General features: G+C 36.1%; 1 protein-coding gene across 2 annotated transcripts in view; it reads right to left on the bottom strand.

Annotated features, from left to right (window-relative positions):
* Positions 1-16,936, bottom strand: part of ERP44 (endoplasmic reticulum protein 44) — a 91,767-nt gene that overhangs the window by 53,604 nt on the left and 21,227 nt on the right. Inside the window, exons 2-3 of one of the 2 annotated variants that reach the window (XM_030829845.3) lie at positions 5,649-5,721; positions 3,855-3,894 (exon numbers count right to left, since the gene is read on the bottom strand). In XM_030829845.3, coding sequence (XP_030685705.1) covers positions 3,855-3,894; positions 5,649-5,721 — 113 coding nt within the window. Of the gene's footprint in view, positions 1-335; positions 488-3,854; positions 3,895-5,648; positions 5,722-16,936 lie in introns of those variants that run through there. The other variant, XM_030829846.3, reaches the window with a different exon arrangement.

The following is a 16,936-nucleotide window of genomic DNA, read 5'->3' as shown; positions in this document are numbered from 1 at the left end:
TTCTATGGGTCATTAAAGGGACCTGATAAGAAAGAGAAGAATAAGAATCAGCACACAAGCAGCTGGGCTAGAATGGTCATTCTCATATGAAAAAGGTATGCAGTATTTGTTAACAACAACAACAACAAAACTATAATTGCTACTATTGCTTCCTGAGCCCTTTGCCATCAAGAAATTTACTTAAATGAAGCCAGTGAGCTCTTTAATCCCCATGTGATTAGGTCATACATATTAACTATAATTCAACAAAAATATTATTAAAGCCTGTGAAAGGAAAACAAACTTTATACTTCTTCCCTATTTCTTTCTGTATGTAACTCTTCTAGCCCACTCACCTGACTTCCTAAGGAGATGTCCTAGAATATACCAGGGAGACACAATCTGTATCTTCAATCTCTCGCTTTCAAGTGGCTCTTTCCTCTTTTAGCATTCTTAAATCTCTCCCATCTGGGATAGGTGGGTGGGGTCTGCGGATATCAGGGACCGTGTCTTATTTGACTACATATTCTAATAAGCATTTCAGTAGATGTCTGTTAAATGAATAAACTGATAGACTGGAGGAACTGGAGAGGCTAGGACCACAGCTTTGTGGGTTCTTACAGTTTGCTGAAGATAGCGTTCTAGAGGGCCAGGGAGGCAAGGGGTAAGGACTGATTAATGGTTTCTTGAAGAATTAGGATATGGCCTAGTAAAGAATCAGTGGACAGGCTCCTGGCTTATGGGCAAGGTAAAGACAGATATTAATGGCTCCTTTCTGGATTGTCCAGTTTGCTGCCCAGCAAGCACTTAAGCACAGATTCATGTTTAAAATAGGATCGGTTTTAATACCAAAATGTGAAAGGGGAAGATGAAATAAAAATTCAATTGCAATATTACTGTACCTGCATACATATGGAAAGTTACATTTATAAAAGTAACACAACCAAAGCAAATAGATCTATTAACAGGGCCTTAAGGGTCATCAGAATCCAATCTCCAATCTAGTACTTGAATCAATCCTTTACAAATCAACCAAATGGGTAAAAGTCTCTGCAGGGACAATTTAGGGGCACCTGCTAATAGTATAACCTAGTGGGGAAAAAAATAAGCTTTGGAGTCAGACATACCTGAGTTTAAATCCCAGTTCCACCACTTACTAGCCGTCTGACCTTTCTGAGCCTCAATTTCCTCAACCTAAAACGGAAATTATAATACCTACCTGCAGGGTAGTTCTGAGCATTAAAAGCAATATATGTAAAGAGTCTGGCACATAACAGCATTATTAAGTTCCTACTATGGTTTACTGTCCTCTCAGGTATATTTTTAGGCAGATCTATTAGAGAATTCTTCCTTAAACTGTACCACACCCATAACTTCCAGAGGGAACTCAGAATCCAGCCTTTGAGGCCACACAGTGTAAGTCTATGTCCTATAGCCAGTTACCCAAGTTTTTTCAGTTGAATAAAAGAGTATTACTTTATGAACAATTCCAGGTATTCTTTGGTAATATGTTTCTCAAATAACTGCAGTTATTCCACATTTCCAATTCACTTTTTGCAACAAGGTCGGTGGCATGTTCTATTTCGTTTTCTTATAACACACAAAATCCCTCCATCAAAATAACTGCATTCTAGTTTTAACTCTGCCATAATCTAGTCAGGTGATTGTGGGGAAATACTTTACTCCTCTGGATCTCAGTTTTTTCTTTAAAAAGGACTGAATTAAATAATCTTCTACCAAATGTTGTGGCTAATGTTACATCTGGATAATCTTAATTTACCTCGGAAAATGCTTCCTTTTGTTGTACATTTTATAAATGGTATTTTCTCTGTATATCTTCAACATTTTACTGAAGTTCTTCAAGTACAGATACTATACATCATTCATCCAGTAAATATTTATTGTTAATAAATATAATAAATAAATAATATAATAATAATATAAATAAATGATATAATAAATAAAATAAATATTTATTTATTATGTTAATACTTATCTGCCAAGTATTATGCAAAGTGCTTGGGGATTCATGTTGAAAAAAGATAGATATGGTAACTTTTCACAAAGCTACTAATATAGTAAGGAAGTACCAACTAAACCACAGCATACAAGTGTTATGACTGGGTAAGTATGTGGTGTTATGAGAAGATATAAAAAGGGTTCCTAACCTGACTTAAGAGTAGGGGTAGGGGTACTGATGTAGGAAGGTGACCTGGAGAAAGTGGCATCTAATCTAAGACTTGAAAGATGATTCAGACTTAAGGAAGTAAACAAGTGGGTAAGAGAAGAGAGATCCATTCAGACAGAGAAAATACCATGACTAAAGGTCCAAAGATGAAAGAATACAGAATATTACATAAACTGAAAGACATTCAGTAAAACAGAACAGAATGTGGGAGTGGAGAGAGGCAAGAGACATAGCTACAGAGGAAGGAAGGGACCAGGTCATCAGGGGCCTCCTAGGCAAAGGTAATAGAAAACATTTAAGGGTTTTAAGATGAGGTGTAAACTAGTCCAATTTGCACTTTAGGAAACATACTTCGGCTTACTTTGTAGTGAACAGAATGGAGACACATAGGACTAGAAGCACAGGAAATAAACTAGGAGACTGTCACAGGAATCTAGGTAAATTGCAGGACTGTGGCCTGAAGTAGGGTAGTGGCATCTACTAGGTAGTAAGCCAAAAAGGGTCATATAAGATACAGATTGTCTAGGAATAAGGATCATGTGAGTGTTTCAAACTTCTCTCCAGCTGAAGCTCCCTTCTTCCGATCCCCATGCCACATTCTTTAACATCTGCTACATACTATGCCCTTGTAGATGCTGGGAATACTAAGTAAGACATCTCTGCTCTCAAACTCTGTTTGCTAGAGCACAAAAATGAAAGACAAGACAGAACAAACAAACAAAAAAAATGGTTCTAATGAACCTAGGGGTAAGGACAGGAATAAAGACCCAGACGTACAGAATGGACTTGAGGACACGGGGATGGGGAGGGGTAAGCTGTGACAAAGTGAGAGAGTAGCATGGACATATATACACTACCAAATGTAAAATAGATAGCTAGTGGGAAGCAGCCGCATAGCACAGGGAGATCAGCTCCATCAGCTCGGTGCTTTGTGACCACCTAGAGGGGTGGGATAGGGAGGGTGGGAGGGAGACGCAAGAGGGAGGAGATATGGGGATATATGTATATGTATAGCTGATTCACTTTGTTATAAAGCAGAAACTAACACAACATTGTAAAGCAATTATACTCCAATAAAGATGTTAAAAAAAAAAACAATGTAGCAAGAAAAGAATGTGGTACATAGGGAACTATATGAACACATAAGGCAGAATCCAATTCAGACAGGGAAAGGAGTAAAGGCTTCCTAGAAGTAGTAAGTAGTAGTAGATGGTATATGTTATAAAATGTCAACATTATTTTTCCTTCTAAACTTGCCACACCAACATCCTCACCTCCAAACACTGCCTTACTCCTCAGTCAGGAAAAATAGAGAATTGCAATACGTAATTGTGTGTGTGTGTGTGTGTGTGTGTGTGCGCGCGTGTGTGTGTATGTGAGAGAGAGAGAGAGAGAGAGAGAGAAAGAGGGAGAGACAGAGAGATCTGAGTTTTTATGTTACCTGCTTTTATTTTAAAATGTGGGATAATGGAATCAGGTATATTTTCTCTCAAAACAAATGCTCACCAAATTGAGCTGCTTCATCTTTGAATGAACCTTAATTTATTTTTATATATGGAATATTGTCTCACAAAAAAAAGAGGCTTCCCCACTTACTCCTTTCTAGCAAAGAAAAATCACCTCTAGAAAGTTTAAAAAAAACTTAATGATGCACTCCCCCCCGCCAAAAAAATAAGATATTACTTACCAATCAGCATAAAAATTTACTAAAGCAACATCAGCATTGTCTGAAATTGAAAAACAAAACCAAATAACCTAAGTTACTCATGCCTACATAATTATGACATAATTAAAGATATGGTTTTCATCATGGTCTTTTTCCATTCTTAAAGGCTCACTAAAAATACACAGTAACTTATCTCTCACTCAGAAACCCATACAGAGAGTCATGGACAGCTTATATAATTTGTGGGAGTCCCTATTCCTTTTTTCTATATCGTCCTCCATCTTAATACCTCCACTGAATGAATATAAAATAAACAGAGAATCAAACTCAGATCAAGCAAGTAAGCTTCTAAATAGCTTACTCTCATAAAAAGTGAAGTGGAGTGATTAGGATTTTAATAATCCATTTTTTGACCTTCCATATTCATGAATAACCGAGCTTTGCAAATAAAATCCTATTTCAGAGAACAGACTTGTATAACTAATCTATTTCTAAAATTCAGATGCCACCTAGTTGCAACAAGTAATCTACAAATAACAGTGTTGCATAAGATGTACCTTTTCTGGTTCCTACCCATTTAACAGTTATTCTCTGTTGTAAAATATAACAGTATTATTTGCATATCCGGATGTGAAGACATGAGAAAGATATATCTGTTCCTTTTGCCTAAACCTAACAAAGAGAAACTTAAATAAACTCAAGTACTCAGTACTCTCACACACACACACACAGACACACACACACAGAAACCATACCCACAAAGATACTCTAGAATTTGAAAGATAAAAGGAGTGAAGATGATTTGCAAGTTTCAATTCTCTTTTTCCTTTGTTTACCTTCAAAACACTTTTTCTTTACTTGCTACTTACTCTAAAGCAGTGTGGTTCACAAACTGTGATCCCTGGGACCAGAAGCACCTGCATCATGCTGGAACTTGTAGAAATGCAAATTCTTAGGTGGGGTCTAGCAATTTCTATCAGAAACTGGGGGCAGGCCTAGCAATACTGACAATAAGTCCTCCAGGTGACACTGATACAGGCTAAAGTTTATAGCACCCTTTCTCTAAAGAGATACCATAATATGGGAACAGACTTTCTAGCATTTAAAACCAGTTCCAAGAACACGAAACAATATATGATGGTCAATGAATAACTCCTTTTAACTCTTACTATTTTTAGTTTTGCTCAAACCAGTGGGTGAAATGGAATGCTTAAAAAAAAAAAAAAGACATCATTTATCCACACTACATTTTCTTAAAACTCCTAAGTTGTGATTTTTCTATCACCCACATCTTCACCTTCCCTCTACTACTTTTAAAAACAAGAAACGTTTTCCCCCAAGTTAACTGTATCTACAATCACATTGTCAGCAAACAAGCAAAACAATTATTGAACTTAATTGGACCAATGACAAAAGAGAGCAGAGTAGGTGATTTAGTTAAAAGCTAAAAAAAGACAAAAAAAAAAATTGTAGGCTGGGTCCTAAGGTCATTGACATGTAATACTGCACAGTGGAAACTGCTGGCCTCTAAGCAACAAAATACTCTGAATTGTTAAGAGCGGTATTCATGACAAGGCAAAGAAACAAAACAAGACTAAAAGTTTACTTGTAACACAGGAAAGTAGACTTACGCATTTTAAGAAACTTTACTAAAAACTAAAACCAAAAGTGCTTAGTTAATTCCCTATACCATGGAATTAATCAGAATGCTGGCTCCTCAATTGTTCTAGATAAATGAGATTTTATTTTGTTTTTGTATATAAACTAACTCTTTAGAGAGAAGAAAGTATACTTTAAAAATATCAAGGTACTTACTTAAAATGTCATCTATATTCTCTGTATCAAGACTTGTTATTTCAGTTGTTACAGGGGTAAGAACCCAAGTTACCTAGAAATTTAAAAAATGTGAAATTAATAAATGTTTCCACAAAAGGCAAATAATGCTGAAAGTCTAAAAAGAAAAAGAAAATTTATGAATTAAGTTGGTTCCACTATTTAAAAAATTATCCATCAGTTGGTTTTAATCTTTATTATCTATTCTAACCCTTCACAAGATCAGTGAAGTAGAAGTATAATTTCTCAAGCCTAGAAACTGGTTCAATAGATTTCCTATACTTCTAAATACATAAAAGAGATTGTTTCCAAACAATTTTCAAAATTAAAAATGTACTCACTGTTTTAAATTAATATTCTCAACAACTTTACCTCTGGTGCCACAAGAAAAATTTTGCCAGATAATTAACAGTTTTGAAAGAATATAAAACCAAAGCTAAGTTTGCTGATTCTATCCCACTATGTCTCTAAGACAGAACAAAATAATAAAAAGAACAGTTCAAGAAAGACTTTTCAAATTGTTATCCAAAAGCCCTTCTTGCCTGGTCTTCACTTACAGGTGGTTACGATGTGTTAGGTGAGAGGTTATTAAAAAGAGAGTTAAGAGCAGTAAAGTGCATCTACTTTAACGTGTCTAAAACACTAAGTTCAAGTTTATCAAAATCTTAGTTTTTCTTAGTGTTCAAAGAAAATCTCAGCTTGCCATCTGCAAAACAAAGAAAAGGCACGATTTAAAACTAAACTAACAACTGCTTACTTATTTTAAAAAGTAATATTTAGTGTATTTTATTTTTAGGTTCCATCTTTAATACATTATGTGTTTTTTTGTGGGTTTTTGTTTTTTCTGCACTCAGAAAGTTTATTGTCTAATGGAGAAACAAGCATTAAGTTACAAAAACAAAATCAAATAAATCGTGTATTGTCTCTAATACAGTAAGTAGTTTGATAATATCTAATACAATGAGTGAAAGAGAGATGTTTCAGCATCGTATTTGGTGGGACTGGTGAACAAGGCCATGAAAAATAAAATCAAGCAAGGAATGAATACATACAAAATCAGCATAGAGGATAAAGGTAGAAACTAAGTATTTAATTTCAAAAAGAGACACACATCTGCTTTGGCAGCAAGCTATAAGGAAAGATTTGAAACTTACATTTGGCCCAAAAGCATAAACAGGATTACCCATGTTGATGTTGCTATTTGTTTTTTTAAATTCTTATTGGACTATAGTTGATTTACAATGTTGTGTTAGTTTCAGGTGTACAGCAAAGTGAATCAGTTATACATATACATATATTCACTCTTTTTTAGATTCTTTTTCCATATAGGTCATTTCAGAGTACTGACTAGAGTTATGCAGTAGGTCCTTATTAGTTATCTATTTTTTCTTTTCTCCCTCTTTTTTTTTGGCTGTAGCACGCAGGATCTTAGTTCCCCCACCAGGGATAGAACCCATGCCCCCTGCAGTGGAAGTGTGGCATCCTAACCACTGAACCACCAGGAAATTCCCTAGGTTTCTATTTTGTATATAGTAGTGTGTATATGTCAATCCCAATCTCCCAATTTATCCCCCACTACCCGGTAACCATAAGTTTGTTTTCTACATCTGTGACTCTATTTCTGTTTTGTAAATAAGTTCATTTGTACCATTTTTTTTGTTCCACATATAAGCAATATCACATGATATTTGTCTTTCTCTGTCTGACTTACTTCACTCAGTATGACAATCTCTAGGTCCATCCATGTTGCCGCAAATGGCATTATTTTGTTCTTTTTATGGCTGAGTAATATTCCATTGTATGTATGTACCACATCTTCTTTATTCATTCCTCTGTTGATGGACATCTAGGTTGCACCCATTTGATGCCTGGACAGTTTTTTGTTCAATCCCGTTTATATATGGAAATCCATTTGCTGAACCACTGCTCTTTATCAAGTGACAATTAACATTAGGCCCTGATCAAGGTACTGAAGACACTCCTCTGCCCACTCATTTCATGGACACTTTTGGTACTCACAACAGTTACAACTCAAAATTTTACAATTCACCAACAATTCAATTTCTGAATAGTATAAAGAGACATGTTGATGCTGGTAGGTAAATAAGCCCAGCTAATTATTTGAAATATTTCTATAAATTCATTCTTTTCTTAGAAAAAAACCTAAGAATGATACCAGTCTTATTTTCAAGTTACCATAATAGTGTAGCCAATAGCTGACATTATTTCTGTTAGCAACCAGTAAATTATACTCTCCTAAAAGTAAGCTAGATAACTTAAAATCCCTGAATATTTTACTTCTATAACTAATTTCATTATTTTCAATACCTCAAAAATCAACTGGAAAGATCAGACTTCCCTCACTAGTCATTACTTACTACCCATACCTCAATTAACAGATCCTTCCCACATCAGTGTATGACCAGCTCTAGACAACTATATAAACTTTCAGAAGATAAACTGAAGCGTATTAAAATGTTTAAGGGTTTATATGAGCAGAAATCGATTTGAAGCACACAGCATCCAATCTAGCAGATAGAAAGGAGCTCCAAGGAGCTGTACAAAATATCAGACTTTTATAGGCAGAGGGGAGCAGGAACAAGGACGTTATACTAGGCAAAAAAATTGGATTGGTTATTGCAAAGTTAATTTCCTTTAGAGGATGGCAGGGGTCTATCTGGCAGATTACCTAACACGTGCTGATCAGGAGACTCCTGACTGACTGCTTTAGATTCCATTTCTGGAAGAGCCTAAACTGTAAGTTAAGCCTCAGTTTGGTGATGTGGGGCTTAGCATAAGCAACTCCATTTGGGGCCTGTTGTCTTGTTTCTAACAATTATATTGATAAAGGAAGATTTTAGAGTGGATCATATGCTGAAGTAAAATTCAAGAAGACCACATAAAAATAAAGCAACGTCATTATCAAACTCAAGTCATTAAATAACTTGACAGTCATTTACAGTGTCTGCTAGGTACTGAGGGCACAAATGCATAAGGCATAGCATGCATACTCTATCTCAAGGAGTAGTGGTGGTGGTGGTAAGGAGGGGAGAAAAAAGTGATAAATACAGATATGATCGTGGCCTTCAGTTGTATAATCCAAGGAAGCCCATTTTTGAAGAGTTACTTACTGCCTATCAAAATACATGTTTCCAGAGAAGTATATTCTAAATTTAATTGCTTTTTACATATTAGATAATGACAAAAATGAGGCACAATCAATTTGGCTGTATTAAACATAACCATTATGTAAGAAACATTGTGCTAATAAGCATGCAACTGGTAAGAAGGATTCTGTTAACAGCTGTGTTTAAGAGGGCCCAAAGCAAGAAAACTGTCTCTGACCCAATAATCTCTCCTCCCTGTAGGGTGTAAAAGAGGCAGTTTATCATTAACATTTCTATTAATATGCAGTATGAAGGGAAAGACAGGTTGTTTATTTGAATTGTTAGCAAGCTCCACTAGTCTGACAAATCGTTTCTTTTCATGTCAGCCCCGGGCAGAAACAATATTCTCCTGGGGAAACACCTTTATGTGTCAAATGCTATAGTGCTTAAGTAAAATAAAGACAAGTAGCTCTAAACCAGGAAGGGAGGAGGGAAATCATTTAATTTTTAAATTTAAGCTTGAAGTAAACTTTTAATTTTTTTTTTAAAGAAACAACAAAAACCTACACAGAAATTTTCCGTAGATCCTAATAGTCATGGAGAATTTAGCCTTTAATGACGGAATATTACAACATATGTAAATATACAGACATAAACTTATGAAGTATTTTACAAACTGGTCACTCGCTGCAGTTCATTAGCTCATTTTTTTGCCAAGAAAACCGAGAAGCATCTCCAATAATCTTCTATAATTCATTAGATAATTCCTTCCACATGCATTTACTGTACAAAATATTAAACATTTCAGTCTGAGATATGTCTACATATGATCTTATATAAAAGGCACATAGTAAATGGTAAACACTGCACCCAAATTCATTAAAAAATAAATAAATAAAGTGAAAGGCTAGCTTTAAATAGGAGCTTCTTCAGACTCAGCAGATATAGAGAACAAACTAGTGGTTACCAGTGGTGGGGCTGGGGGGTAGGCAGGGCAATATAGGGGTCGGGGAGTGGGAGGTACAAGCTATTGGGTGTAAGATAGGCTCAAGTATGTACTGTACGACACAGGGAATATACCCAGTATTTTGTAGTAACTGTAAATGGAAAGTAACCTTTAAAATTGTATAAATTTTTTTTAATTTAATAAATAAATAGGAGCTTCTTTAGCAAGTAAGTATATTTTCTTCCATTAGATGGTTTTTAAACATTGAGATATCTTTGGGAACTAAAAAAGCTTTCCTTTCCTTTAATTTCCCTGTATCCTTCATGACCACCTAACTGGCTGGTGATGCCAGTGCACTAGCTGTATTTCCACAGCATTTTTTAAGCCACCCAGTAGCCAGTTGCTTTTCCCAAAATATGCCCCACAATTTTTCTGCTTCCTTCTCTTTGCATACATGGTCTCCTCTATGTGGAATGTCCTCTTCTCCACTACTGCATAATCAGTCCTTCAAGGATTGATCCCCTCTTCCATGATGCTTTATCTGGTTTTCCTGGTAGAAAATGCCTTTCTTTCCCAAAAGCCCACCTACTCCATGAGGATAGAAAAAGGAAAAATGTAGGTTAGGGAAGTGGGAGTTACTGCAAAATCAAAATTCTCTCTAAATTAGACATCAGTTTGAAACAAGATACAATGAAAAGTCGGTTACATGATTTTAAAAAAAAGTATTTTAGAAATAAATCTTGGGAAGATTTTTTACTATGCACTCTCTCTCAATGTTAGGTCGAACTTTAATTGTTACAATATTAACACATAAACATGCTATAATACGAACACATACCAAATGCTCTGGCATTCACTGCTAAGTCCCAGTGCTATTCCTCTTTTGAAAAAAACATCAGTTGAACAAAACACCAACCTAACAGGATCTTTAGAAGTACGAACTAAAATCAATAATAACACATATTGGAAGCGAGTTGTTAAAGCTCTCAGCATAATTTTTAAAATAAATAAATACATTTTCCTAGTACATTAAGACCATTCGAGTAGTTACCATTTGAATATACCCTTAAAGGGGAGTACTATGACACTCTCTGAATCGATATCTCCCTTCAATCCAACCTGCCCACAGAGTCCAGACTAGTCTTTTCCAATGCTGCTTTGCATATATCGATTCCTCTGCCCCTAAAAAAACTCCAAGTATTTTTCACTGTCTACAGTATAAAAGCCTAGCTCCTTAGCCTGCATTTAGGACCACTCACAAACTAGCCCGCACTTGCCTTCCTAAATCACATGGTACTGCTCCCCATCCATAGTCTATACTCCAACTAACAAGAACTATAGTTAGAGTAACCATACTTTCTAGTTGGCCATATACTCTAGCTTGCTTAAGACAAACCCAGGATATGCCTGCTGCCCTGGAATATTACTAATAGCACCACTCTCTTTCAAAAGGGTCCCAGTTTGGGCAGTAAATTATATATATGGTCACCCTATTTTCAGTAGACTCTTGGCAACTGAGAGGAACCATAACAATCTCTTCACAAATTCTAACTTATTAATAAGCATATAGTGTCCTCCCATATAACATGCGGTAAAATGAGAATGGGATGAGAATGAATAGGGAAAAATAAAGATGGACCAAGATATGAATGCTAAGTTAAACCAATCACTAGCCTCAGTCATTGACTTGAAACATTAGGCTCTTAGGAAGGGAATAAAATCAGTAACTCAGAAAAATTACTACATGACCCTTCAAGGGTTACTCACAAATGGTCCAAATCCTCTAAGTTACAAATCCAAGAATGCAAGGGGTCTTAGTACTTGCAATTCCTAAAATGTATCATCTTAGTCTCGTGCCTCCATACTTGGCTCATGTAGTTTCCTCTGCTTGAAACAGCTAGGAAAGCTTATCTAGTTTTCAAGACCCAATTCAAATGCTATCTTTTCTATGAAGCCTTTCCTGATGGTCCCAGACAAGAGTGATTAATTTCTCTCTCCTCTGAACCTCCAGAGCACTTTCTTAGGGTGTTAACATATTATTTTTCACACAGATTATTTGTGCCATCTTACCTCCTCTAGGAGACTCTGAGTACCTTGAAAGTAGAGACTGTTCCTTATTCAATTTTGTACCCCGCATATCACCTACTACAGTACCCTACCAGTACACAATGAGCACTCAAAGATGTACTAAGTGAATGAATGGGTGGATTATGGTAATACACTAAGAATTTAGAGGGAGGGTGTTAGAAGTAAGAAATAGGGGAAAGGGGTTGAGAAATGGGAATAGTCCTCCCATATAAATAAAAATAAATATAAATAGTCCTCCCATATAAATATAAATAAAAATAAATATTTTTAACATGTTTGAGGAAAATAAGGTTATCAAATAGGAATAAAGTCTGCATTAAAATTTGTTTTTAATAATGTAATGATGAAAAGCGCAATACTAGGTGATGATTCATAGACTCAGATTTAGAGGGAATCTCAGAAGTGATCTTCCCACCCACTGCAGAAACCCCTCTATATTGCTGTCTAAGAGCCGTCACGAATCCCCAGCAATACCTTCTTCCAGTTCCTCAAGCTATTCCTTGGTATGACTTCCAGACACTTCAGCACATAGAACACCCTCACTTAAAAATAGCCATGCTACGTTAGTGGATAAAAATCCAATACGTCTTGTATTGTTCCATTGTAAGGTTGTTAATTCAGTCATGAAAATAAATGATTTCCGACTTTCAGGACCAGAAGCTAATAAAGTACCAGGAAGAAGAGGTTATTAAATATTATTTGATAGCAAGATTTACAGTCACAAAAGCATTTGCTAGGCCTTACTTTAAGTGTTTTATTAGAATATCTTAGTATAAATAAGTTTAGAAAACAGAAAGTCGGTGAGTTTGTTTTAAAACTGAATACTTAAAACCTTGCATTCAAATGGTGATCCCTGAACCAGCAGCACTGGCATCACCTAGGAGTCTGTGAGAAATGCAGGCCCCACCACAGACCTACTGAAACGGAATCTCCATTTTTATAAGATCCCCAAGTGATTCCTAGGCATATTAAGTACCACTGCCTTAGAGAACAAAACTCTTGACTCTACAAGCATGTAAATTCATTTTAAACCTTGTACAATGTTTTTGGTCCTCAAATATGAATACAGTACTACTCATTCGTGAGAATTCTGTATTGAGATGCGTAATACTGTGATTTTAGAAAAATGTGGAATCTAAAATCTCATTAGAATCTACATTGATGTTAATTTTTCAAAGTATACTGCCTTCTGCTTGAATAGATATTTCTACACGAAAATTACTGGCAAAAAATAGAAGCTTCAATAGAGGATGTTTCCTTCCCTACAGCATTACTGTTCTCAACTGCCATTACGTCTGCTAGGAGTTCTGCAGTAACAGCTTAGTGTATTTTTGCTAAATCTATCATTTACCTGCCTTTCTGCTGGGAGATTCTCAAAGCCCTTTACAAACTATGTCTCTTCTATAGCAACAAATAAGTAATGTACCAGGCAACAGCTCCCTTCTATTTCTAATCCAGATTGACAAATCAGCCTCCCACCTGAAGTCCCAATGCCATGGGACCCAGGCAGCTTCTCCTCCCTGGGGCCACTACTCTCACTCTCAGTTTTGCATTACGCTGGCAGGCAGCAGAAACATAGAGGTCTGCAGTTAGCTGCAAGGAGCTAAGAGATATGAAAGGTCCCCAGAGAAAGGCTGACAGGCACTGTATTGAAGCTGAGTATCAATCAAGGCACATCTCACTGTTAGTATTCCCAGAAGCATTATAATGAACCAGACGTTCAAAGAGAGGGGAAAAATAGGACTAAGTATAGAATAGCACTGGAAAGCCACTTTAACCCTTAAATTGCTCAGTGATACAACCTTCCTATAATATCAGGGCAACCCATTTTGGACAAGTCAGAACCAATCTGCTTTTATAAAGAAACATTAAAACAGTCACAACCTTCTTCATTAAATAACTCAAAATATGGTGGGCACAGACATGTTTGGGAAAGCAAATTCTATGCAAAAACAAATAATTCAAATATGAATAATATAACCCCTAAAATCAAATTCTGCCAGTAAAAACAACCATAGAAAATAAAAAGAAAAAAATTGTTGCAATTCATTCTTTTTCTTGCATATTAGTTATTAATCATGCATGGATTTCCATTAAAAATTGATGTCATCTGTGTTTTGTTCTTCACTGTATTCTAAAAATGGGATGAATTAATTTACCTGGAATAGACAGTGCACTTCTCCGACCTTCAGGAAAGAACGCTCTTATTACAAAAAGTTCTTCACAACTGGGAATGAGCTTCTCAATGTGTGTAAAGGATTTTTCTGTTAAAACGACCATCTCACTAAAACCCAGACCTAGCAATGAAAGTACTAACAAAGCATAGGAACTGGGAGAAAATTCAAGATGAGAATTGTTTTCTTCTTTTTCTGAACACCCTCTGGGACCCAGGGCTACGGGGGGGCGGGGGGGGGGGGAGTATGTGTGAGACAATGTTCCATTCATCACTGTCTCCCGATTAGTACCCAGCACTGGATCTTGTGAGTAACAGTCCAGAAGAAACATTCATACATATATGCCAAGAGAAAATTATGACTGCCCGCCTTGTGCTACACTGTAATTCTTCCCCACGGTGCCTGATGAAAGAAAGTTCCCTTAAGAGAGTCTACAAACATGTTGATACATGCATTCTTTTGTTAGGTCATTCCACAAATCTTTCACTGAGTCATTTATTACATGCTAGGCACTGTCCTAGGCACTGGGGAAAGGGGTGTGAATAACATTATATAGATATTTATATTACACCTGGCAAGATCATCAAACTTAACAATTTCAGTTTCATATTAAAAAAGAGAAAGAGAAGATTCTCTCTCAAGTATTCTAATTTAAGAGTCACCATAATTCCTGCAAAGTCATGATCTATTCCCAAAACATAACTGCTGGGCACTGAACAATGAGAATTACACAGTATGTCATACTCCCTTTTTGCGTAGGTTTCAAGAATCCTTGAGTTAATCTTAATGTGGAACAACTGCATCAACACTGTCACTGAACAATCTTAACACCACTGAAAGTGGGACAACTACATATTATCGCTTCTTTTTTCTTTCTTCCTGTTTTCTTGGGATATGATTGACATACAGCACTGTGTAAGTGTCAGGCATACAGCATAATCACTGGATGTATACACTCATGAAATGATTACCACAGTAAGTTTAGTAAACATCCATCATCTCATGTAGAAACAAAATAAAAGAAAAATATATATTTTCCTGTGATGAGAACGCTTAGGATTTACTTTCATTACAACTTTCATATAGCATTCAGCAGTGTTAATTATATACTAATGCTTCTTGATAGGATGCAATAGGAAATAAAAAGCACCACTTATTAAGTAACCTTAACCCCCCAAAACTGAACCTGACCACAATCTAATCAAGCCCAAGAACTAGTGTATAGGAAACAATGAATACAGAGGAACATGTAAAATGACACCATGAAGATGCAAGAAGCTATGCCAAAATAAAGGGAATTTTATAGGAAAAATGACAGCCTATCTTCATTTGGGCTGCCGTCAGAAGTGGATCCCTGAGACAAGTGGTAAAGTACAAGCAGTTTATTTGGGAGAAAAAGGAAGGACCCATAGAAAAATGGGGAAGTAGGATGGGAAAGACAGCAAATATATAATATAATATAGTGAAATAAATACCAATGTTTTCACTTATGTAATTTAAATTCTTGAACTCTCTTATTTACCAGATTCTGCTGGTAGCATATGCATTTCTACAATGCAGAATATGAATATGAAGGAAATATCTCCTACATATGTCAAAGAATGCTTTTATTTCACTATTAAACATGTGAACTTGACTTTTTTTTGGTGAGTCAACAGCCTTCAACGAAAAACCGTTCTTCAGTGAAACCTCTGGTTTCCTACTTTCTACATTTATTTAGTTCTGGAATGAACTCGGGCTTTCTAGTTTCTTATTCTTCAGTACTATGTTCTAGGGTAAAAATATTTTTATTACCAAATCCAAGGATGATTCCATTATTATATAGGCCTAATGTATTAATCCACTGCTTACTTTAAAAACATGTTTCCTTAATAATTGTCCTGTTACTTCTAACCAAACCAATTCTAAACGTCAATCAGAAGTAGTCCTCGAAAGGCCATATACTTTTTTTTTTTAATTTTTTATTTATTTATTTTTGGTTGCATTGGGTCTTCATTGCTGTGCGCGGGCTTCCTCTAGTTGCATCGAGTGGGGGACTACTCTTTGTTGCGGTGTGTGGGCTTCTCATTGCAGTGACTTCTCTTGTTGTGGAGCACGGGCTCTAGACATGCGGGCTTCAGTAGTTGTGGCACGCAGGCTCAGTAGTTTTGGCTCGAGGGCTCAAGAGTACATGCTCAGTAGTTGTAGCACACAGGCTTAGTTGCTCCATGGCATGTGGGATCCTGGACCAGGGAATTGAACCCATGTCCCCTGCATTGGCAGGCAGATTCTTAACCACTGTACCACCAGGGAAGCCCTGAAAGGGCATATACTGCTGAGACATCTAAACTAATTAAATAACCATTAGAAGAGAGACTCTTTAATGCTGCCTCATATGCCACATACTGTTTTAATTAACTTTGTAAAGCAAATGGGTTTGTCTTTCCCTCATTTGGTCTAAAACTCCCCCACAGATGATCGCAAAGCTTTCATATATATTAAGGGTCATTATCTCATGACCTCCATCACTACCATGTACTATGTGTCTACCAAAATATTAATCAGGAAATGACCATGGTTTGCTAAAAGGAAATCTGAATTTAGGAATCTATCTCCTTTGTGCATTTTTGTCTCCCTTTTCTTAACTGCCATGAGATAGAGGTAAAGAAACAAGGAAAAAGCATTGGCATAATTAGGAATTACAAACATTAGAAATGAATGAGGGGACATCACTACAGATCTCATGGACATTAAAAGGATAATCAAGGAATATTAACAACAACTCTATGCCCACAAATATGATAACCTAGATGAAATGGACCAATTCCTCAAATGACACAACCTACCAAAACTCACACAAGAAGAAACAGACTATCTAAATAGACCTATACCTATTAAAGAAATTGAATCAATAATTAATAACCTTCCAAAACAGAAAGCACCAGGCACAGATGGGTTCACTGGTGAATTTTACCA

Source organism: Globicephala melas, chromosome 6, assembly GCF_963455315.2.
Source record: "Globicephala melas chromosome 6, mGloMel1.2, whole genome shotgun sequence".
In the NCBI taxonomy this organism is placed as follows: Eukaryota; Metazoa; Chordata; class Mammalia; order Artiodactyla; family Delphinidae; genus Globicephala; species Globicephala melas.
The sequence above is the reverse complement of the archived record's forward strand: the minus strand, read 5'-3'. Positions and strand labels throughout refer to the sequence as shown.